Genomic DNA, 26,081 nt, shown 5'->3' on the forward strand with positions numbered 1-26,081 from the left:
GGCAGCGCTGCGTCGACGCAACGTAGGTTTTTGGGGGGGGCAAATTTGCATCAGGGAGGGGGGGGGGGTTTGGGGGGCAAATCAAATTTTATATAAGAAAAGTGTTATGTAAAGAATAAAAAAATATAAATCGAGGGTCTTCGCCCTTCTATGAAAGTATAAGTTTTCTATGAAAGTACTAGATATTTTTTCTATGAAAGTAATAGATTTTCAATAAAAGTACTAGATAAGATAGACAGATAGACTTAGTAGGGACGTCAACATGATCCAGGGGGATCCCCCCCCCTGTCCCGAATGGTGGTTTTTTCGCCTCGTATTTCCACTCACATCGTTTGTACACTTCAAATATTATCATTTTATATCTGGTTTAATTCAGTTTTTCAACATTTTATTTAATTTAAAATTTGTGTTCGGCGTCTACTCTTTTTTAACAAGCTTTATCTATTAGGTACGGCATTCCGGACGAGCAGAGCGACAACTTCCGCAAGGCCGTCGAGGTGCTGTGCCCCACCGTCTGCCAGAACAAGGGCATTTGGCTGTCGTCCGACATCACCATGATCCCGCCCAACATGCTGCTGGAGCACGACGTGTCCCTCTCCAAGATCACGCAGAAACCGCACGAGTTTGTCATAGGTTTGTAGCATATGAGATGGTTAAAATATGACGCTCCCTCCCCTATCTAACCTTTGGAATGTTGTGTAACACGCCAGAGTGAGTGAAATCATGCTTCAGCAATGTAGCAAACTGACGACAAAAGAATTTACATGAAAAATATATTTTGACTGGCAGTAGATATTCTGTATAATATGCTGTCAATGCCTATTGCATGGTTATCGCAAAATACATAATATCACGCCGCAGGCTCGAACATATTGCAACTTATCATAGCGCCTGTGATGCCTAATATAAGGGATTTGAAATAATCTTCTTCTATACTAATATTATAATTGGGAAGAGTTTGTTTGTTTGTTTGTTTGTTTGAACGCGCTAATCTCAAGAACTACTGGTCCGATTTGAAAAATTCTTTCAGTGTTAGATAGCCCATTTATCGAGGAAGGCCATAGGCTATATTTTATCACGCTAATACTAATAGGAGCGAAGAAATAGAGGAAAGTGTGGAAAAAAACGGGGGAAAATTATTTGAAAGGGCTTATTTGAACGCGCTAATCTCAGGAACTACTGGTCCGATTTGAAAAATTCTTTCAGTGTTAGATAGCCCATTTATTAAGAAAGGCTATAGGCTATATTTTATTACGCTAAGACTAATGGGAGCGAAGAAATAGAGAAAAATGTGGAAAAAATGGGGGAAATTATTTGAAAGGGCTTATTTGAACGCGCTAATCTCAGGAACTACTGGTACGATTTGAAAAAAATTTTCAGTGTTAGATAGTCCATTTATCGAGAAAGGCTATAGGCTATATTTTATCACGTTAAGACTAATAGGAGCGAAGAAATAGAGGAAAATGTGAAAAAAAAACGGGGGAAATTATTTGAAAGGGCTTGTCTCACGAACCCGGGAGGAATTTTTGTGTTATTTGGCACAGATAAGAAGTAGACCACGTGAAGGATCATAGGCTATTTTTTGTGGACTAATTTGTCTATAAAATATCTAATTTACGCGGGCGAAGCTGCGCGGAACGTTATATTTCGCGTGGTCACGACATCACGCGTAAACGGCTGGACCCATTTTGCTGAAATTTGGTATAAAGATACTTTGAGTCCCGAAAAAGGACAAGGAATACTAATTTTGTCCCGGAAAATGTACGGTACCCGCACAATAAACTTTTATGATTATCGCCTAAACTATTCAATCTATTTTGATGAAATTTCGTATGGCAATACTTTCAGTCTCGGGAAAGGATAAGGGATACTTTGTATCCCGGAACATATACGGTTCCCGCACAATAAACTTTTTATGATTCTAAAAAAACTAAAGTCCACGCGGACGAAGTCGCGGGCAACAGCTAGTCCCTTATAACTTTGTTGTCAAAACGATTGAAGGAAAGATATTATCTAAAGTGTTTGTGTAATATGAATGAAATATTTCGCAGTGTTCCCGAAGGCGTACTCGAGCTCGATCTGCACCGGCTACACGATCTCCGAGAGCGTGTACTTCGCCACGCAGTCCTGGCTCACCACTATGTCCAGCGTCTTTCAAGTAAGTTCATTGCTAGTTGTTGCCCGGAACTTTCTTGCGCCAAAATTCGTTAAAAATCAAGTTTCAATTTTTTGTCCCCTAGGCCCTATTGATCTACGATAGGGTTGCCAACCGTCCTATTTTCGCAGGACATATTCTATTTCGTAGCGTACTGAAGAGGTTCTGAATAGTTTTGGGCCACTGACCTCCATTATACAAGTACGCTGGACGGTGGACCTATGATACCCAGCTGTTTATTGTACATATTTGAAGCGCACAGTGTGATAAAAACCTCGATTTTGTTTCACCGCGTTTTTCTTTCAAAATACTATAGTCGATAGCTATATAAACATTAGAGTAAAACTTCGAGATCGATATTCTTTGTAGTTTTTTTTTTAAAGAGTGTCAAAGTTGGCGTTTTTCCGGGTCATAAATTTGCATAAAAAATTATTAAAAAAAACTAATCAAGTAACATTAATTTTGTTTACACCAATTGAATAAGCACTTAATACTTTACTTTTTTTCCAAATTTGGTTAACCTACTGTAATCAAGTAGGGAGATATTATTTATTTATTAATTTTAGTTTTTCATTTTTTATTTCGTGATTAGACCGAACTAGAAAAGGTTTTAAGCATGAAACGATAGTGTGAGTAATCCTTTATCAATGTTTAAATTAAAAATCACCCAGGCTCATGTGGCCGGCTATGCGTCAAACGGCAGCGCTGCATCGACGCAACGCGCCGTGTGGACTGGCTCTAACTGTTTGTGCGAGACCTATTCAACGTACTATTACAGGAGCTGCGCGAGAGCTGCGAGCCGACGACGTTTGCGCTGGAGCAGCTGGTGATGAGCGTGGCGCGGGACGGGCGCGCGCCGCTACGCGTGCTGCAGACCGCGCACGCCGCCTTCGCCGCCCTCGTCACCGCCGAGCTCGCCGCCCGCAGCGCCCTGCGCGCCATAGGCCTCCAGGTACCGCTACTTATAGCTAAGTGCTAACTGCCGCACTCAGAAACGAATATTCATTACTTAATGTAATATAATGAAGATTTTGACATAAGCCCTGTCATCTGTCAAACTCTTCATTAAATTGAAGCTTTACCATTATTGTTTCTGGGTGCGGTCGTAAGCGTCCACAGGCCTGCAACGCACGCAACGGATTTTGGTATGCGTTATAATCATAAACTTATAATGCATAGACCAACAAAGAGTGCGAGAGAGAAGAAAATCGTTTATGGAATTATAACAAGATGAAAAGAGAGAGGCAGTCTAATGAAAATTGTAACAACTTTTATTTGACAGGTCGTCAAAAGCCGTCAATCGTTTTTATGCCCTTTCGGTATTTCCAATATATTGTTCAATTTGTTTATTATTTTTAATAAATATTATTATATTTAAAAAAGTTGACTTGTTATGTACTTGATTGCAGTGTAAATCATAAGAATAATCCTGAAAAATATACATTTCACAGGTAATTAATCTTCATGTCCTAATTGCTACGATTTGTTTATTTTTGCTCTATTCTGTCTTTAGCTCTCTATTTCAAATAAAATATTGTGAATCCTTCCTTTTACTTTCATATTTTGCGTAACTAAAGTTACTATTGTTCTTATATTACACAAATTTTAAGGAAAAAAAAATCATTAATTTTTTTTACATATACGCTATAGTGCTTGAATCAAATTTATCGATATGCTTATTGATATTTTACAATAACATAAAACTAAAATAAAAATCATTTACCTTTATATTTATCACCTTAAAAAGGACATATTATCTTATTTTAACGATTATTTTGAAGTAATAATTATCTTTTGACATACCTAGTATAAAATAAAGGTTTCACAGATCAGTCACTTGAATCTAATACTCATTAAATGTAGCTTTCAATAATATAATAGACAGTTCTCTGACAGAATAGGTATAACTGCAACTTACATTATACTTATTAATAGGACTGGTACCGACTTCAAAATTATGAAGATTGAGAACAGAAATACTGAGTACAGAATAAGGATTATTTAATACTTTTTAGTTTATTTAAGTATAATATTATTATTGTCTTTACCTTCAAATGGGTTCACAAACGGCGGAGTAATCGTTGAACATACATAAAAAATATATCCACAGCCGAACGTCTAACCTCCTCCTTTTTGGAAGTCGGTTAAAAATAATTGTAATAAAAAGTATTAGGGAGTGCCTCCGCTGCCGGCGCCGGTTGCCGAATAGGCTGCTGGCGCCTATTCGGCAAAAATCGCTTGTCAAACAGAATAATGATCAAAAACATCAGACTTGAGCTAAATGACTATGAAAAGTACAAATAATAAGGTCATAATAATTGTAAGGATGCATAATTATTTGAATCCTTCGATCGGGGATTCTCGGAAATGCTATTGTATTCTATTGTTGTCGCGATCACCGGTGCTCGTATGGGGCTTGAATCTTGGATGGGTTAATTGTGGTGATGCTGAAGATGCTGATAAATGTGATCTGCATAGTAGCATTTAAATACAATATCTTTGCTTCTTTAAACAACGCTGAAACTCTCTAACATGTATAAGGAATCTGAAGTTCTGTTCAGTACCTTCGGAAGTATACCACGGAGTTTATAACTGTAGCTGTGGTGCAAAATCTTACTTTTTGGTAGCTGAAAAAAAGATAGCTAAGGTAAAGCTAAGCTAAGAAAATGCATCACAAAAAACTAACATATCCACAGCCAAACGAATAGGTACCAAACCTTCACCTTTGGAAGTCAGTAAAGTCGAATATATAAATTGAGATTATAATTATTATTTCTTTTTAAAATTTGTGCATCGGCACTGGAACCTAGCGCTTTACGCATTATCACCGGCTCCCATTTTGAGTGCCAGCGCCGGCAGTATAATTACCGTAGTTCCCATTACTGATATTTTTGGGAGCCGGCGCCGGCAGCGGAGGCACTCCCAAAAGTATTATGATATTTTATGATATGTATTTAATTTAAGAATAAAATATAATATACTATGTGTGTTGTTTACTTTCAAAGTTTACTTTCAATGCAGCAATGTAAGGGCTGATTTACCAGATGGATTTTACCTGAGTAATAAATAAGTAACTTTATAATGTGTTATGTGTATATTATTTATATTGTTATTACCCCTATAAGAACCTCATGTCATAAGTCATAACATATCCGACGAATGACGATTGAAAAATCATTCCAAACGGAAATGTGTATCTACTTTTCAATCGTCACCTTTTTTGCCAATTAAAATTTATGATACCTAATTTGAAATACAAAATCTGTCAAAGTTGCATATTATTTATTTCTTATAGAAACTCAGGTAAAATAACTCGAACGGACTAAACTATCGATAGCAAAATACTTTACTATCGATAGTAAAATATACATCAGTAGCACACGCACACATTGACAGATCAAAAATGGTCACGCATTTTCGGGTTGTCAGGTGGTCTATACGACAGTATATTATAAGTTTATGGTTATAATACTTATAATATAGACATTAGACACTCATGCACCAGCGTCCACTAAATGCTAATCCACACCGTACGCAACGAATATTAAAATAGAAGATACTAAAATGCTATGCGACTGATGCGTACGATACCGATAAGTCGACTACGTACTAATTATACAAAAGCGCTAATGTTGAAGTAGCGTTATTTTTATATCGTTTTTAATGTTACTTTCAGGTGACAGTCAACAAAGGCACCAAGGGTAAGAGAAGACTGATTCGTCACCAGGACGAATGTGAGATTTGTCGTACCACTCTATATCTTTCTAAGGTAAGTTATGTGATTTTACTGCATCTTAATCCCCTTACTATTAAAATGAAGTGTTATAGTTTTACAATGCTAGAAAAGAAGCTTTAGAGATAGGGAAAAAAACATTGTTTAATTTTAACATCTGTATTCACAGTGTTGATCATGGGAATGCAAGGATCAATATCCAGGCTGCGTCCGCCCGGGACCGCCACCATCACCCTCACGATGGAGAAGGGGGTGGACCCGAGCGTGACGTACGCTTCCATCCTAGAAGAGGCGAAGAGCCGGATCGACCTTGTTGAGGTGGGTATCTGCACCAGAAATAAGGTTCGATACCGGCTCGCGAAGATATTGGATATTGGAAATAACCGGAGAGGACGCCCAACAGAAGGCGGACGCCCTCGCCAATAGGATGAGGGTCGTTCTGGACAGGGGCGTGGTGAAGATCGCTCGTCCGGTCAAAAGAGCGGAGTTGCTAGTGTCCGGAATGGACGATGCGACGACCGCCGCCGATGTCACCAAGGCTGCGGCGAAAGAAGGCGGTTGCCCGGCCATCGATATCCGGTCGGGCAGAATAACGGTGGGCCCCAGGGGCGCGCGGAGCGTGTGGCTCCACGTCCCCACAGCGGCCGCCAAGAAGTTGGTAACTTCTGGGCAGCTGCAGGTAGGCTGGGTATTATTATTATTATTATTAAAAGGTAGTGCCACTGGCCGCGAGGCCAATGCGGTGCTACCGATGCCCAGACACCGGCCACTTGGCGCCGATGTGCCAGTCCCCGGTGGACCGTAGCGGGAATTGTTTCCGCTGCGGTAAGCCGGGGCACAAGGCCGCCGACTGCGCGGAAAAGCCGAGCTGCTTTTTCTGCGCCGAGCTCGGCAAACAGAGTAACCACGTGCTGGAGACTAATGGCTGCATCGCAGCGGCCAGCAAGTCGCCCGGCACGAGGAAGAAGCGCAGGGCGCCCTCCAAGGCTCGGCGGCGTAAGCGGCCTGGAGCCGATAAGGCCGGGGCGGGTGAAACCGCCCCCGCCATGGAGGTGGAAGCCTAGGCCTGTGGGCGGTAGATAGGGGGATCACCGTCCATAACATAGGCCCCTAGGAGAAAGGCTTCCCCGATGCCCGGAGAGCCTCTCGGTGCAAGCAGGCGGCGGCAAGGCTGCTGCAGGTAAAGAGATGCCGGAAGCGGCAAGCGCTGCGGAGGACGCGGTGCGATAGCGAACCCGCTCCTCCGCGTGTAGCTTTGACGAGGGCATGGGGGGGGGGGGGGGGGGGGTTTTGTCGGTAAACCTCTGCGGAGGGAGTCCGACATACCCCTGCCCTTCCCCCGAGGGCACGGGGGATGCGTAATGCATTTCCCCTCCTCAAAAAAGGATCAATATCCATTGTCCATACTTAATATTATAAATTAGAAAGAGTGTCTCAGGTACACACTCTTTCTGTGTCTCTGAGGTAACAGACACCTCTTCACGCCTAAACTGCTGAACCGATTTTGCTGAAACTCGGTATGGAAAAAAAAACTTTGAGCTCTGGGAGAGGACATAGGATACGTTTTATCCCGGAAAAATGTACCCGCGCGATCGAGTTGTATATATATATACGGATGGAAAAGAAAAAACAGAAACATGACTACACATGAAATAAATATTTAAACAGATTTTGATTTTTCATCTAAGTGTAAGCCATTAAAGAAGTGTACGGGTAAAAAATACTGCAACTAATTTAATGGAACTCTTTTCGTAGGTAAAAGGTGTATTCGGCAAGCAATCGGCGCTGTGCGTGCAGCACGCTATGCGCGTGCTCGTCGAAAACGAAACTGATCTCGACGACAAGAAAATCAACAAAGACAACATAGAATTAGAGATTTTCTTTACTAAGACTGAACTGGAAGAGATTGAACAGAATCTTCAAAAACGCTTATTGAGCTAACTTCATCTATGAAGATTTTTAGCTGCAACAATATTGAGGTAATTCACTCAATAATTATTGTATTTATAGTTTTTTATGCAAATGTGCCAGAAGAATGGTTAAATTTTTTAAATGTATGTTTGCATGTATTTCTTGTCACATTTAACCTTGAGGTGCACTGTACTTAAGTGAGTTCTCTTCCCCCGCATCGGGGGCGCTGATTCCGCTTCAAATAGGCACAAAAAATAGCTGTCATTTCAAATGGTATCATAAGTCCAGCGTACTTGTATAATGGAGGTCAGTGTTGAGGTGTGCATAGTTTTGATTTGTGCGGGTGACATCAAAGTAGGCAAGTTTTTTATGCAAAGGCGGCCAAATGAGTTGAGCAAAGAAGAGTAGTAGTCATATTTGAAGATTTCGTTTTTATCAGAGACCCATTAAAAAGCCTAAAAAACGTACATTTTATACGTACATTTTACCTATTTTATATATAGGAATATTTATATACATTGTATCCTTTTCTATGGTCTGCTATATATTTTGTGTGATGTCGTTAATTTTAAAATTGGTTTTATACATACTATAAAATTCCAAATAGATAGCATGAAAAGATTAAGATTAGACTATCACTTCAAATATTACAGAATATGATCTCACTATGAGTAGTATTAAAATAAATTAAATAAAATAATTTTCTTTCTAGAACATTATACAGAAGATATTACATATCTAGAACATTATACATAAGTATCGTAAATAAGTAATCTCTGTTAATTAAGACTGACTTTTTTTAAGACAATTAATCTTTTATACAAAATTTTGTAAATAAGACACCATGTATCAAAGTTTAGACTAGTATTAAAGAGAAATCGATACAATATTATCTTTCAATAAAAACATATGTTCAATATTAGTTCTGACATAGTTTGATAACTCTGTGATATAGAATTAAGATAAATAAACTAGTTTTAAACTTGTATGTAGTTTAGCTCTTTCCTCAAATTTGCTGTATTCTGTTTGCTCTCCATGATTTCTTTTAAATGTAAAAAATTGGAAAAGGTTAGCAGACTACATTGAAGGGTTTCTGTAAATTTTATTTGTGTTTAGTGGTTACGGATTATAGGTAAGTAATAATATATTTTCGTAAACATAATACATTCTGTTTTATTTGATCTTTAAGGGGGGTATTACATTATCATTTATATGATCATATATAGGATCCAATAGTAATAGTTAGAAATCTGTGATCAAGGAAGAAATGAATCATACGTCTATATTACATTATCCAATATAATTGACTCAATGATCTCGGTTCCAATATATATAATGATAATCTAATATCCCCCTAAGAGTAAGTACTAATTTAAAATATGCTCTGTCAATGAGGGTGTTTGATATTCCATTTGCCACCAGGTGCCGCTATGTAGCCTTAGGGTCTATCGAGTGAAACTGCTGTCAATTATTGTCACGATATAAGCTCTCTTGTGTCACGATAATTTGTCTTTAGATACAATAGATTTATTATTTGCCACCAAGTGCCGCTATGTACCCTACATAGCGGCACCTGGTGGCAAATAAAATATCGAACACCCTTATTTGATCACAAAAATAATTAAATTAACACATGTGGGGACATGTGTTAATTTAATTATTTTTACTTAATTTATTTTTATTTTATCAGGAAAACATACAGTGACTTGATTTACAACCTTAAAACCAACCAACCAACCTTACCCTCACAGTTACTGCCGCACTCAGAGTGGAACATTAATTTGGTACTTAAATGTAATTAATTCAAAATTTTGACATACATTATCTGTTTAACCGCCGTACTCAGAGACATTTAATTACGATTAACCTTCAATTTAACGGAGAGTTAAATTGAAGGTTAATCGTAATTAAATGTCTCTGAGTACGGCGGTTAGACAGTCAATAATAACAAAAGCTCACGATCTAATAATGTGAGGTAATTTATGTTCACGATAGAAACTATACGCACTGAAATATAACAGTATTATACCAATTTTTTTTTAATTTTTTTTTATGAAATAAGGGGGCAAACGAGCAAACGGGTCACTTGATGGAAAGCAACTTCCGTCACCCATGGACACTCGCAGCATCAGAAGAGCTGCAGGTGCGTTGCCGGCCTTTGAAGAGGAAATAGTGTAATAGGGGAGGGTAGGGATGGGAAGGGAAGGGAATAGGGGAGGGTAGGAAAGGGAATAGGGTAGGGGATTGGGCCTCCGGTAAACTCACTCACTCGGCGAAACACAGCGTAAGCGCTGTTTCACGCCGGTTTTCTGTGAGAACGTGGTATTTCTCCGGTCGAGCCGGCCCATTCGTGCCGAAGCATGGCTCTCCCACGTATACAATGAATGAAAACATCGAGCAATTAACAAGTTAAAGTATGTTCTAAAATCTAACTTCTAACAGTTAAGAAAGTCTCGAATCATTGTTTAGTGATCAGCTTTTTTGTAGCGCTTACTGAAGAATTGAATAAATCAAGATCCGTGAGTTTGCTTTTGTCGTTAAGAAAGTTAGCTGAACGAATAAAAAATATAATAATTATTCCATGTAGCTGCTCGTTCCTAGGCTGGGAAAAAATATCGTTTATAAGTGGGGTGTGAAGTTAGGACGTCGCAGACCGATCACTTGATTATTTTAATAAAAAGGTGGTCAATGGTCAATGGACCATGCGTCAGATGGACAATATAATAGTCTGTCAAGAAAGTGAAGAAATTAAAAAGTGGCAACATCGTACTCCCTCCCTTTCAAATCAATCTAAGAAAAAAGGGACGACACTACGATGTAGCCACTTTTTAATTTCTTCACTTTCTTGACGGATTATATACAGTAACATATTATAACCTCCTCCTTTTTGAAAGTCGGTTAAAAAGTCGGTACGCAGTCCCTGGTTTGTTGGCCGGTAACTAGGGTTGCAAAGCCGATATCTTTCCCCGGTTTTCTACCGGGGAAAGTTATCGGCTTTGCAATCGGCCTGGACAATAAAAAATGTATGGTAAAACTTGAGGCAGAGACATTGTTTTTACTTTTTATAAAAGTTCCTGATTTGTGCAACAGATGGCGCTAACGGAAACGTTTTTAACACATTAAAGGCCGGCATTTACGAGCGACCGAGCGCGAAAATTATCAAATGGAAAGGCTCGCTGGCGTGTTCGTGAATGCCATGAATTTGGCTCGGTGCGACATCCAGTATCGAGCCCATGGCTCGCTCGTGAATGGAATACCTACCTTAAAATTACATATTATTTCTACTCTACTGTCTAGTCCAGAGTCCAGATTTCTGCTGCATGCTGTCGCTTGGTGTTTCGTCAGTTATTGAGTTATGCCGTGTGCGCGAGTCACTCCTCTTTGAGTTACTTGTTTAAATGAATAAAAACGGTTAATTCTGAATGGTATACGACCATTTGTTTACCAGAAGTCTTTGAAGAAATAAGAAAGGACAACCGACAACGCAGAATCATATTACATCACGACAATGCTAGCTGTCACACCTCAGCTGAAACAACTCAGTTTTTGGAGGGTCAAAAGATCGAATTGATTGGTCATCCGCCGTACAGCCCTGATTTGGCACCTAACGATTTCTTTTTATTTCCATACGCGAAGAACAAATTACGTGGTCAACGTTTTTCGAGCCGCGAAGAGGCTGTTGATGCGTTCAAAATGCACGTTTTGGAGATACCTCAATCAGAATGGAAAAAGTGGTATGAAAATTGGTTCCAGCGTATGCAAAAGTGTGTCGATCATCGCGGCGAATATTTTTAAAAGCAATAAAACCATATTAAATGATATATGTTTGTTTCTTTTTTTAATTCCGGATACATAAATAGCAGCCCTCGTATTAGAACAAACCTATGCGTTTGTGACAGGGGACGCGGTACGCGAGACGGGAGCGTCTGCAACGCGAAACTGGCCTTGCACAGCTGCGCGACTACGGCGCGAACCGTCAAACTTCATTTTGTTAATGAACAGTTACTGAAGACGCGCGACTTTATCTGGTGTATGCTAACTGTAATTGTGGTAATGACATCCTCATACTTAATATCAGAGTCCGATGCGTCGGTCGGACGGACATGAGGGTTGCGAGATGCTAAGCTTGCTTTTGATTTGGAAAGTGCAGAGGAATAAAACACGTCCACAATGTTCAAGTTGAATTTATTTAAGCGCCTACCACACGTGCATGCTTGACTACAGATTTGCTTGCGCATGCCGGCTTGAACACTGAACATTGTGCGTGTAGTTGGTAAAACTAGTACGCGCGAGCCCCAAAGTTTGTCTTGTTGTTTTTTAAACTCGCTTGAAATTCAGGCATGCCCTCGTGTAGACTTGTCTGCGCGTGTGGTTGGAAGTGTTCAAGCCGCTCTTTGTCAGTCAAAATATGGTGTTAAAATGCGCGCACGCTGCTAAAAAATGGCAGATTTACGTACATATTATAAACGTCAGTTTGCAACTGAATTCATTGAATTATAAAAATCTCTGCTCGCTCTGTGGAAGATCAAATCGAAAGATTATTCTGACAAGAATAAAAAAAATACGCATATGAAAAAAAAATTATGCATTATCAATTTTGTCACTAGCAAACACTGGAAAAATTAAAGCAGAAGAAATAGCTCTTCATTGAGAAACATTGTTTATACCATAGTGATTATATTCTCTTTGGTTTATACGCCGACGATCTCGGCAAGAATGTGGCTTGCGCATGCATGTGGTAGATAAGTCAGTCTTACACATCTTTTCATGCGAGAAGCAAGCGCTAGCAAAACTGTGTTCAAGCATGCACATGTGGTAGGTGCCTTAATATCATGACACAATCTATCAAAACGTAAACAAATAAAAAAATCATAAACTAGAGAGTTGTACAAAATAATATAGTCATGTACACTTCAAAACACGCGTCTGACAACTTGACGCGCATGTTTCGCTTTGCCGACGCGAACATTTCGCGTCGCGGTCGCGTAGGTGTGCATGGCACCATAAGATTACATGGGCAGCGTCCACCGTGCTGTAGACGCTACCGCTTCGCAGTCGCTTTGGACGCATAGGTTTGTCCTAAGCTTAATTAAAGCGTCTACCACTTTACTGAATTGACCGACCTTCGACTGCTTGACTGCTTTGACTTTTACTTAGGCCGTATAAATAGTCAGTACTCAGTACTCAAGATGCATCTCGGTCTCAAGACACGGTTTAGTCTCTGTGATTGGTTGGCTGTCAAAATTTGGATCAATCACAGAGCCGAACCGCGTCTTGAGACCGGATCGCATCTTAAGTACTGACTATTTATACGGCCTTAGACTTTGACGAGCTTTTGCCCGCGGCTTCGCTCGCGTTAAGAAGTATTATACAAACTTTCATCCCCTATTTGAACCCCTTGGAGTTGGAATTTATCAAAATCCTTTCTCAGCGGATGCCTACGTTATAACATCTACCTGCATGCCAAATTTCAGCCCGATCCGTTCAGTGGTTTGGGCTGTGCGTTGATAGATCACTATGTCAATCAGTCAGTCACCTTTGAGTTTTATATAATATACAGACTAGACTTTAGGGCCTATCCACATGTCCACGTTACGACGTCGTCAACGTGAAACGGTGCGGTAACGTGGCACGGTACGTTGTCGTGAGGTGAAAATTTACGTCAACGTAACGTAAAAATGCACTTCACGATGTAGCAACATTGTAAAGGCTCCCGCACACAGGCGCGTTATTATCGGTCGATAATCACGCATGCATTATTGCGATATCTATTTTCAGTACATATGTTGTCTTAGGATGGTCATGTAGTTATTTTTACACTGCTGCGATAACAACGCCGCAATGGAAGTATATCGTAATAATAACGCAATTTTCTTCCATACCTGAGAGATGGTACTATAATAGTACAGTCGCGGCGCTTTCTCGTAAGAAATATCGGACGATAAAAACGCAGTTGTGTGCAAGGAATCGGGACGCATTATCGCAATACCGCATTGCGTTATTATCGACGCGCCTGTCTGCGGGAGCCTTAAAACTGCTACATTTCTTACGTTACGTTGACGTGCACGTCACGTCAACGTACCGTGCCACGTTACGGCACCGCTATCCGTTCCACGTTGACGACGTCGTGACGTGGAGATGTGGACAGGCCGTTAGACATGACGATAACAATATATTCAACATAAGTCCGTCAAGAAAGTGAAGAAATTAAAAAGTGGCAACATCGCAGTATCATCAGATTGATTTGAAAGGGATGACCATAGATAAAGTATTAAAGTATAGATGTATTCTTAGCCCGTCATCGCGTGGCCATTTTGTGCTTATTTTTATACAAGTAGTGTGCGTTTATTTTCTTGAATATTTATATTTGTCGATTATTTCGAAGCACATTATGATGCAGGAAAGAAAGTCAATTAGTTCATGATATACACACGTAAAAAGCTATGCAATTTATAAAGCTAAATTATTAATTGATGTGACATTTTTAGCACTAATGCCTTATATAGAACGAATAACGGCCGTTCCCAATATTTGATCTATCTCTGGTTTTGACCTACTAGAGATAGGAATAGCTCACAATTGACATTAGAGACATATATTTTATGTCAATTGTGAGCTATTCCTATCTCTAGTAGGGCAAAACCAGAGATAGATCAAGTATTGGGAATGGCCGTAAGGGATTAATAAACTTATAAATTATCTTTTTAGCTTACAAAAATACCGATTGAAAAGCCCAAAAAACGTTGTTCAAAACTTATGTATTTAATGTTAAACCCACGTGTTTCTTTTCTTTGACCATTCTTATGGTTTATTATGTAGCGGAACCACAAAACTCAACAATATCTAGCATTAAATATTCACTAAAAACCTTTTTTAACACTTTTATTACATGAAATATGCAGACCGACTCCTTTGTTATGTCCTACTAAGTAGGACATAACATTACACGGTTTTGAGGCTTATACACCGATATAAGGCTCTATAGTACCTCGATGGGGATGACACTACGATGTTGCCACTTTTTAATTTCTTCACTTTCTTGACAGACTATACGTATTTAATAATAATTGAAGAAGACTGACTATTTTGTACGTGGCAAAGTACAACCCCAGCGTCAGTGCCAAAAGTCAACAAAAAAAATTACTACTGTCAGACGTCAGTTGCAAAATATTAGCTCTGGCCTCTGTCAAATATTGTAAACAATACGATTTCTGGTCTGTGTCTCTGTGATTTTTGGTTAATAATAATTTATAAACATTTTCTTTTGTAGTAATTTTAAGTAAATAACAAAGATAAACATGTGGAAATTATCTTCTACATTAATTTTACCAAATATAGAAAGTATTGAAAGCCACTTTTTTGTTATAGTGACCAGAAATTCGATTGCTCAGAGAAGAGATTTTTAATTGTTTAAAATCTTTACTTTTTTGATATAATCCCATAATATTATGTATTCAGGAACAGCCTTAGATGCTGAAAAATTAAATAATGATCAACATGTTCGTAATTGGGGCAACTGCCCTACGGAAATATTGATATTATTTTTCTCTCACCTTGATTTAAAATCTTTATCAATTTGTATGTTTGTTAACAAGTCTTGGTTAGGAGCTGTTAAATATTATCTGCAGGTAGGTTGCTTTTAAAATAGCATATTTTCTAATTAGATTACTTACTTGTAGTACCTACATAAAAAATTAAATCGCTTATTTTATTGGTGTACAATTTTACTTATTTAGAAATGATGAAAATAATGATTACAAATTGAAATCAGTCATTATTATAATAAATCAATTATTGTGTGTATTTTTTAAGCTTACTAAAATGAAATATAATAATGAATAAGTATTATTTTTAAGCATTTTGAGTTATGGCGTGAGATGGTGGAAGTAACAATCCCTAATAAAGGTGTTCTATACAAAGAGAAGTGTGCACTAGGATGGAGAGAAATCCTTTTCAATTTCTTCCTCTGGAGAAAAATATCAAAAGCCAGAGTATCTCACTATACAAGCTTTCATGTAAAACATGTCAAATCTATGAAAGTGTATAAGAGTAAGTAGAAATTTACATCTTGAGTACTATGATTATTGATTAGTAACTACCTGAACCACAGGCGCGGTTCGAAGGGGGGCGTCACAAGGGACATGACCCCCCCCAAAATGTAAGGTAAAATTGAAAATAAAATAAAATCCAGAACCGTCCGAGGGCGCAGATAAAAAAAATAGTGTAGTGACTACTGAGTGACCCCCCCCCCCAAAATTTCAGGCTGCGACCGCGCCTGCTGAACCATCACCATATTCTGTCATCAAAATTATTTTAAATATAATTCTTCAAGTCCCATAAGAGCACTGGTGATCGCCACAACAATAGTATACAAAAGTATTTCCTGGAATCTGCTATCGAAGTAATAATATAAATAATTTTGATGATATTTTATTTATAAAACTAATGTACAACATTGTGTAATTTTTATGGAAGTCTTTTTGCATTTTTTTCAGATGAACTAATAGTTGTCCTTGATAACGAAGTTAAATATTTAAACATGGTGGACACTAGCTGCAATAAAACATTGCATGTAAAATGTAAGCTATGATTATAATCATTAGATAAAAATAGCATAGAGAATAATTTTTATAATTGGGCTGAGACAGTATTTTAGACGCTTACGTAGGTGAAATTCGAAACTAAAAAAATGACAAAGAAAGTGTATCAAAATAAATATTATATATATTTTTTAAATGTAGCCCAGCCCACGCAATGCTTAATTGAAAAAAAACTGCAGGAGGTGCCGACGCAACTTAGTTTCTTAAAAACTTATTTATTGCCTGAAAAAATTATAAATAGTTTTTATAATAGTGAATAAAAATTATGACAATTGCCAGGTACTCATAATATCACCATACCAAATTTTATTAATGTTGGCTCAGCAGTTTAAGTGTAAAGGTAACAGACAGGCAGATATGCATTTTGTACAAGATTCATTAAATTATTATTAGAATAGATTGTAAAATAAGGTGTTACATGTGTAATTAGTAATTACAGTAGTCCCAAATTAATAATGCGCATGTAAATCTTCGCTAACTGTCGTAATCACGAAAACACCCGAATCTATGAAACGTAAGAGCCCCAAACAATGCACTTGCATATTGCGCCTTCAAAGGAAATAGAAACTATCATAATATAGCCGGTGGCTGTCCGCTGTCGCCGGTCCGTCCATAAGTACTTCTCACCGTCATTCACCGGGAAGCCATCGCGGCGTTACCATGGTAACGTCCAAGACCAACGTCAGACGCCTCTACGTCGCTGCAAAGCGCTGTTTTTCTTAAAGTTAAGTTTAAAACAGCGCTTGCAGCGACGTCTTCCGGGAAATACGGCCGTTGCCGAAAATTACGAAAATTTTTACTAAAGGTCGGTCTACAACAGATGCAGGCATTAGTCTTCTGTGTAGTATTTTTGAAGCTTGGGAGGAGTCGCAGGATGCACTTGGTATTTTCTGCGATCTCTCTAAAGCATTTGACTGTGTGGAGTATGATACTCTAATAAGAAAACTACACCATTATGGTGTAAGGGGCACGGCACTTAAACTTCTTAAATCTTACCTTACAAATAGAACGCAGAGGGTGGAAGTTAACTCCATAAGGTCTAATGGAACCAAAATAAAACTAGGTGTGCCACAAGGGTCCATTTTAGGGCCTTTTCTTTTTCTCATCTATATAAATGATTTACCTTATCTTGTTAAAGATAAGCATGAGATAGTACTTTTTGCTGATGACACTTCACTAATTTTTAATGTGAAGAGGCGACAATTTAATTATGACGAGGTAAATAGTGCTCTCTCAAAAATAGTACATTGGTTTAATGCTAATAATTTACTTTTGAACTCTAATAAAACAAAATGTTTAAAATTTATCTTGCCAAATGTTAGGCAAGTACAAACCAATGTACTATTAAATGATGAGAAAATGAATTTAGTAGACACCACCGTATTCCTAGGCATAACGCTGGATTGTAAGTTACAATGGGGTCCACATATTGCGAAACTGGCAGATAAGCTTAGTTCTGCAGCATATGCTGTTAAAAAAATTCGTGAAATCACTGATGTAGAGACCGCGCGATTAGTTTACTTTAGCTACTTTCATAGTATAATGTCTTACGGCATCCTCTTGTGGGGAAACGCGGCGGACATTAATACAATATTTGTGCTGCAGAAGCGAGCTATTCGTTCTATTTATAAGATGTCGTCTTTGGAATCTCTAAGAGAAAAATTTAAAGAAATAAGAATTCTGACTATCACATCTCAATACATTTTGGAAAATCTCTTATATGTTAGAAAGAACATAAATATTTTCAAAAAGAAAAGTGATAATCATAATGTAAATACTAGAAATAAGAACAAGTTAGCAATACCAATGTTCAGACTAGCCAAAATAAGCAAATCCTTTAAAGGCCAATGTATACGCCTATACAATAAAATCCCAGAAAATGTTCAAAATCTACCTTTAAACAAATTTAAAAAAGCAGTTAAAGAACGTTTGTGTGCTAAAGCGTATTATAAAGTCAATGATTTCTTCGAGGACAGCACACCTTGGGAATAGGGTGGCTCCATGCAGGTTACTTTTCTTTTAATTTTGTTACATAGCTGTAAGCCATAACATTGTAATTTTCCATTTTTTTTTGCAAAAGATGGCCCCGTGCGAGTTTCTTACGCCGGTTCTTCTCGGCGGGGTAGTTCCCGAACCGGTGGTAGGCAACGTAGTTTCTTCGTTCGACTTTCAAAAAGTGTATCATGATACCCATTTTGAATAAAAAGATATTTTATTTATTTATTTATTTATAAATACTATTATTATTGTGTAAGGAACTCCTTGCTAATGGGCAATTAAATCCCGGACCTTTGGAAGGCATGCGTGGGGACTGGGGCCGAAGCCAACATGTAGAGGCCCATTACACATTTCTATTATTATTATTATGGAAATAATAAAACGAGCGAATAAAAAATTACTTTGGGACTGATGATGAACATACTGTTTTAATAACATGAGCGGTATTAATATGACTAAGCGAAAAATCCAGAACGAGCTTACAAAATGTGGATTGCGATTAGTGTATTTCAGCGGGGCTAAAATGGTCGCTTTGAAGAATCATGACATGAATCATAATATGATTCATGTTTCTAAAATCGCAAATTGCAACTCTGCTTGCAATTCATTTCTGTATTTTTGTACTGATTTGACATTTGTCAGTTTGACAGTTTTTACAATTCATTTGCTGAATTGATTGAGAGGAATTGCTAAATGTGACCATTTTAGCCCCGCAGATATTAAAATTCTATCCGAGCGACTGTATTACTAAGTGAGCGACTGGAAATACATAGCGGGCAACTTCAATATTAAATATAGATTAAATTAGTACTAACAGAAAAACCTACGTGGTTTTTCTGTTAGTACTAAATTATAATTTTTTTCATCTTGTATTAATAAATAAATAAATAAATAAATAAATAAATTTTTCTAAGTGAGGTTATTTATTACGCTACTAAAAAGTTCATTTTGAGCAAACTTTTGTGAGCTGCTTTATTAATGATAATTGGTTACTGATATTCTATTTGAGGCGTTATATTTTATATTTTTGTACGTGTTTTAATGAAAACTACATATTGTTAAATGCGTGCGAATTCGAATGGGGGCGACGAATCGTTGCAGTCAAGTGAGTTGGGCTGCGGACCAATACGACTTTTTTGGGTTAGGTTAGATGGCTAAGGCGGGAGCGTAGCGCAGCGTAGCTCCCGCCTTAGCCATCGTGGTTATTTTTTTGTAAACCATCCAGAAGTAGGGCCCGTCGAATCATAAATGAAGCCAGTTGTTTTTTTTTTGGTATAGGTCGCCATTAAAATTTTACCCATTTCTTTGACGTTCCATTAAGGATTATAATTTGTGTAATTTATTAATGATTTTTATATATAAACGGGGTTTACCCCCCTCCCCCTCCACCCAAACAATTTCTAACTTGCTATTCTGTTAATTTCTCGTCACTCACTCTCAGTCGCTCAAATAGTAATTCTGTAACCCAAATTTAGTAATTTTGACACCTAAAACTGTAATTTACAGTCACTCGATTAAATACTACCCTTATTAAAATTATATCAATAAGCACACTAGCAGAGCCTTTATTAAGCTGATGCATGTGTATCATACAATTTAAATTTTGTCCAGTCTGTTTTTTAGAGAATGCTATGTTGTGTTTCATAATGTTTATCTTTTAACAGGTTACAGTTATGAAGAATCAGATTATTTGGTTACTATACTGTCGAAGCAGCAGAATAATAACAATAATAACAAGTCACTGTTAATACAAAATAAACAGTACCAGTCAGACATGCAATACTGTGACGTATTCAACCTGGACATTATCGGGTGTTACAAGTGAGTTGCTTGTTGTTCTTGTCATTACAGCAAACTGTAGCCACTAGCCATACTATAATACTTATTAAAACCATAAAGTTAATATACCTAGCGGAATAGAGAAACAAAGGCCTGAGCGAGCGAGATGTCACCATCAGTAACACTGCGTGGTAAAAAGAGATGTGTGATACTGTATAACAGCAGAACCAATTTTTCTGTCTGACGTCCAGTCGGCACTTATCGGCACGTTGACAATTTAATCTCGAATCACTGACCTCCATTATACAAGTACGCGTACTTGTATAATGGAGGTCAGTGCATAGGATTCATGTTCAATCATTTGTGTAAGTGTATACCTACGTACACATATTTTTACACACAGATGTAAACCAATTTCGGTTTCGTTTGACAGCTTGAGATTGTTGCTCTATTCCGCTAGGTATTTTTACTTTATGTATAATACTTAAGAATAAAAATGTAAAAGTATAAGTACACACTTTTACATTTTTATTCACTTAAAAGTTAAATTTGGTTTGTAGATACTTTAATTCTAGTAATATGCTTTCCTTTCCAGCATAGTTCTTATCCATGAAAAATATGTGGCCTTAGCTTTTCTGCTTCCCTACAAAACTGTTTAAAAACAGCAATGCTTATATCAGAGCCAAACTTAAATATTTACTAAATTATATGTTCAGTATTTATTATTATAATTGTTATATAAATAGATCATCTAGGAACATATTAATGGTTGGTAACATGGTTAAACAGCCTTGTAACAAACAGATAGCAAGTCTCAGTACATAGTAAATAGCAGAGCATATAATGGGTGTATCCACACATGCCGCCGGCTTAATATGACGCCGGGTTTTCCACCGGCTTTCAGCGGCGGCATGTGTGGTTAGCTGGCGGCCGGACCGCCGGCCGTGCCGCCGATATAAGCCGGCGGTATGTGTGGATACATAATGCGACTATGAGGCGCGTAATGTCGAAGTGTGCTAATGCTTAATTGGAACATTAAGAGGATTCCACACCGCCATTTTTTCCATACAAACGTTGTCCCCTGTTTCCTCCCTGGATAATGCTAGTAGAGTTATAATTTTTTTCCTGAATATCTACGGCCACTAATACAATGTCCCCATGTTTTCTTTTTTTTCATAATTTAATTATTAAATAAGATATGAACGTTCAAAAACCTAAAAAAATGGCCAGATTTTCCGCTCTGTTCAAACGTCCAGAAAACAGATTTGGCTAGATTATACAAAAAAAAGCAAAACATAGGAACACAGCTCAAGCCTTTTTTTAATCTTTAATGAAAAAAGTACTTAAATCGGTTAAGTTTTGGAGAAGGAATCAGGGGACAACGAATCGTTGATTTTCAGGATTTTCTGCAGTTGTCTCTATCGCGTTCTGCGGTATAGGCTTGAGGCAAGGGAGACAGCTATAGATATTACACGTACTTTTTTTTCATTTCTCTACCCCCTGTTGTATCCTCTTAATTAGTTGTGATAGTGATTGATTGCAAAGGCGTTGTAGTATTTGAAACGTTCGACGTTCAGCCTCAGACCAAATAAAATGTCTTTATTTGGTCTGAGCGTTCAGCCATAGGTTCAACGTTATGCTGCATAGCACTAGAGCGCACTCGCTCTAGTGCTATAATCGGAAATCAGGCAGTTTTGTCCCTTAGTGCATTTTGACGTGGGAGAGCCATGCTTCGACACGAATGGGCCGGCTCGACCGGAGAAATACCACGTCCTCACAGAAAACCGGCGTGAAACAGCGCTTCCGCTGTGTTTCGCCGAGTAAGTGAGTTTACCGGAAGCCCAATCCCCTACCCTTTTCCTTTCCCTACCCTCCCCTATTTCCTTCCGTACCCTCCCCTATTCCCTTCCGTACCCTCCCCTATTCCCTTCCCTACCCTCCCCTATTACCCCTTAGAAGGCCGGCAACGCACCTGCCGCTCTTCTGATGCTGCGAGTGTCCATGGGCGACGGAAGTTGTTTTCCATCAAGTGACCCGTTTGCTCGTTTGCCCCCTTATTTCATAAAAAAAAAAAAAAAAACTCTTAAGCAGTACCTATAACATTATTTTTAAGCAAAAAATTATGACTTAATAATATTGCAGGTTATATTCAAACAGTTGTTACTTCATAGACAGTAGTAGCACATTGTGGGTGGCGATTACTGAACGTCACAACTACTTCAGCGTGAAGGCCGTAGCCAAGATCTACAAGCCCGTTTGCGTTGTGGCTCTGCACGTCTTCAACCAAAAGGTGTATGTTGTGACAAAAGAAGGCATTATGTTCTATGTGGACGGGCTACAGTTTAAGAAGGTGCACCACATTTCTTACCCCCAACTCTGTGACGATGCCGATATTAAATTATCATATCGTTTACCATTTCCTTTCAATGATGGCTGTGTGGCTTATAGAGGTGAGTGGGTTACTCTAATTGCCGCGTTTTAATATATTAAGTGATCACTTAACTATTATTTTATGAATATATTGACATAAACTACACATTATTTCTCAAACTCTGCTGCACTCAGAGACATACTTCAAATTAAAGCGTTTGACAGATAATGTATGGAGCTGATGTCAAAATCTTAATTTAATCACAATTAAATAATTAATGTTCGTCTCTGAGTGCGGCAGTGAGAGCAGTTGTTAAAGTTGATTTTTTTATTTTACTTTATTAGAAAGGGTCAACTTACATTTACTTACAATTTTCAGTACCAGCCAATGCAAAATGGGAAATATCCAAATCGCATCAGTTCGATAAAATCATAATGGCTGTCCCCAGACTGTCGGCGCTTTTTGAGCATGGAGAGCTATTGTTCGTGGGATATGAAGATGGAAAAGTAATTATATTTTGTATTTTATGTTATTGTAGAAAGTTAAATATTTAATATCATAAATGCGAAAGTCTGTCTAACTGTTCGCTCGTCATGCTTAAATGGGATATGGTAAAGGATATCATTAAAGTTTATCACTTACGTCGCGTTTTCAGCGTGTTTCGCCGACGTTTAAAGTCATTAAATATACAGCATGACTGGTGAGACATGATCAATATTTAAGGAGAGTACTCGGTACTCGATTCTCATAATAAATTATAATTATGTAATAAAATTAGGTACTTAATTTTTGACCAAATTTCCCTTTAAATTTAAATGAATCATGGACACTTAGTAAATTACTATGCGGCCGGCGGCTTGCGCCCCGCGTCGCGCTCTACCCGTTGGGTAAATTATTTAACTTTAAGCTACATTTACTCAGTGATCAATTGATATTATTTTTTTCAACTAATATAATAGCCAAATATCCTCCTCCTCGAGTATTGAACATGTCTCACCAGTCATGCTGTATATGCATATTTCCATACTATTCAATACGTATTCATTTTAAAATATTTAATTGTATGGAAATCGCTACATGCCGCTGCCTAACGCGCCAAGTAGAGGGCTGAGTGTAAACGCTCAGTCGCGTCGTTACTGCGGACTGCCGTAGAAGTATTCAAGGCAATATTTCAGGCAGCGCAAGGAGCAGCGACAGTGACAGAGTGTAAATAAAATATTATTACATCGTTTTTTTACTTTCTAGATCGAAATACATTGCATAGACAAAATTCTACAGTGTCAAAACGAGCCGCAGAAGCAGTTTTATATGAGGAGTTTCGTGTACGACAAGGACGGCGACTACCGGATACAAGCTTTGGACGTGTACGAGCGAGTCGGCAGACACTACTTGGTCGTCGCCTTAGAAAATAACGTTCATCAGATGTTTATACAACTGAAACAACGCTAGTCACATAGCTGTAAGCTAAGCCCGGTGTACACATTGGGCCAACGCCAGTGATGCTCTAAGCCATCCATGCCTGTGCCCTATCTTTAGTATGTCAACTAGAATCAGTCTTTGAACCATAAAGTTAATATAGTTACCTACCGGAATAGAGAAACAAAGGCCTGAGCAAGCGAGATGTCACTATCAGTAACACTGCGTGGTAAAATGAGACGTGTGATACATGACAGCAGCACTCTTTTTTTGACGTCCAGTCGGCACGTGCCGCACGTTGACAATTTAATTTCATAGAATTCCTGTTCAATCATGCTTGTGTAAGTGTATACGTACGTACACACATTTTTCACACAGATGAAAACCAATTTCGGTTACGTTTGACAGCTCGAGATTGTTGCTCTATTCTGCTAGGCATATTAACTTTATGCTTTGAACCCTCTCTTCTGGTGCCCCCTCAGACGTGATGCCCTAGACAATTGCTTAATTTGGTTATGGGTAAATCCGTCACCGCCTAATGCCGGCTCTTGATATAGGCGAACGCGTTGGCCAACGCGTCTGCAGACGCGTTGGCCCAATGTGTAGAACGGGCGTTCGCGCGTTGGCCGTAGGTATTTAGACGTTGGCCAACGCGCGAACGCCCGTTCTACACATTGGGCCAACGCGTCTGCAGACGCGTTGGCCAACGCGTTCGCCTATATCAAGAGCCGGCATATCACATTAAGCAAGCGCATTGGGCCAACGTGTACAGTAGGTAGTAGGTACGTAATGTCACTCCCAACTTTTGGTCAAGTAGGTCTCTACAAGTAAGCGTAATGAGGTGGCTCAATGCGTTGGCCCAATGTGTATAGCCGGCTTATAAGACTGCGCTTAACTGCAGAGCAACATGCGTCGCGGTGTAGTACAATATTGTAGTGTATCAGCATCAATGCTGTGTCGTTAAGTCTCAACTTAAACTGGGAGCGAAGGAGAGGAAAGAGTCGAGCGACCGAATTCATCAAAAACATGACGCGTCGCGACGCATCGACTCAACCCCAGTTGAACCTTACATACGTAATATTTTATGATCTAAAAACGCCACGCATCAATTTGACGCCTCAAAAGTACAGCTGTACTTATTTGTACTTTTGAGGTATTTTATCATTAATTTTACTTATTTCTATTTATTGTAAGTACTTTTTGGTACTTGTTTAAAGCATAATTTTATTTATTTAATAATATATTTGTTGTACCTATTGGTACTTTTAAGCATAATATTTTTTTCGGTGTGATTTGTATTGTGATGAAATAAAACAGTTCTAGTTGGTAGTGGAATAGTTTTTAACTTTAAAATATTTGTGATTTTTTCTTTTTTATTGTCTTCTACTCATACTTTGCGAGACTGGTAGGTAAGTAGTATTTAAAACAATATTGTATTTTGATAAAATACCTCTTATCAGGGATACTGCAATAAAGAAGTTGTATCATTGTAAATTTTTTATTTACCTCACAATATTATTTACATAGGTACCTAAAAGCATTAATTATAAGTTTTAAATATACAATGATATGCAAAATAAAAACAAAATTGAGAACTAAAACATTTTGTTATAACTATAACATTATATCATTTTACCAGGGGTCACCAAATAGCGACCCGCCGACCCAATGTGTGCGGACCATGAAGCATGTTCGAAGATTAACTTCGTTAAAAAATAATTTTGGTTTCGACATACTGTATACCCACATGTAACAATTATTGTCACTTTTATCATTGATACAAATAAATTTTGTAATTTCCGTAATTACATTTGTTTAATTTTTTTTAATGTGTGGACCGCGAAGGTTTTTTTAAAACGGACCCCGAGCGAAACTAATTGGTGACCCCTGTTATAGACTATAGAATATGTAACGAACGACAGTAGGCGCATAATACCTAAGGCTACTGCCTACTTGCTCTGACAGCCGTATCTTCCGACTGTAATATAGTCAAAGACTTCAAAATAGTCATCTTGCATATTATGTTGCTACTAAAGTACCAATAAGACGCTTAAAAAATATAAAATTATTTTCACCAATACATTGACGTCAGGTTTTATTATTACGAGCTTATTAATT

At 38.1% G+C, this 26,081-nt stretch overlaps 2 protein-coding genes across 10 annotated transcripts in view; both read left to right on the forward strand.

The window, feature by feature from the left end:
- LOC121730988 (protein Jumonji) overlaps positions 1-7,975 on the forward strand; it is a 39,776-nt gene extending 31,801 nt beyond the window's left edge. For all 9 annotated transcript variants that reach the window (XM_042120256.1, XM_042120262.1, XM_042120259.1 and 6 more), the window contains 5 exons: positions 449-633; positions 2,052-2,158; positions 2,934-3,107; positions 5,832-5,924; positions 7,644-7,975. In XM_042120256.1, coding sequence (XP_041976190.1) covers positions 449-633; positions 2,052-2,158; positions 2,934-3,107; positions 5,832-5,924; positions 7,644-7,829 — 745 coding nt within the window. In that variant the 3' untranslated portion in view covers positions 7,830-7,975. The remainder of the gene's footprint in view (positions 1-448; positions 634-2,051; positions 2,159-2,933; positions 3,108-5,831; positions 5,925-7,643) is intronic.
- Positions 7,976-15,068: 7,093 nt separating this feature from the next.
- On the forward strand, positions 15,069-24,127 carry LOC121730990. Its single transcript, XM_042120268.1, has 7 exons — positions 15,069-15,427; positions 15,656-15,848; positions 16,295-16,378; positions 20,062-20,218; positions 22,319-22,626; positions 22,926-23,053; positions 23,793-24,127. Exons 1-7 carry the CDS (start codon positions 15,248-15,250, stop codon positions 23,994-23,996), a joined length of 1,254 nt encoding a protein of 417 aa, XP_041976202.1. The 5' UTR covers positions 15,069-15,247; the 3' UTR covers positions 23,997-24,127.
- Positions 24,128-26,081: the final 1,954 nt, after the last annotated feature.

The sequence above is a fragment of the Aricia agestis genome, chromosome 10 (assembly GCF_905147365.1).
Source record: "Aricia agestis chromosome 10, ilAriAges1.1, whole genome shotgun sequence".
Lineage (NCBI taxonomy): Eukaryota > Metazoa > Arthropoda > Insecta > Lepidoptera > Lycaenidae > Aricia > Aricia agestis.

Coding starts and splice junctions, on each gene's coding strand:
- LOC121730990 (XM_042120268.1), top strand. CDS start 15,248: ATGTATTCAGGAACAGCCTTAGATGCTGAAAAATTAAATAATGATCAA. Junction 20,219..22,318: donor GACATTATCGGGTGTTACAA/GTGAGTTGCTTG, acceptor ATAATATTGCAG/GTTATATTCAAACAGTTGTT. Junction 22,627..22,925: donor TGGCTGTGTGGCTTATAGAG/GTGAGTGGGTTA, acceptor TACAATTTTCAG/TACCAGCCAATGCAAAATGG.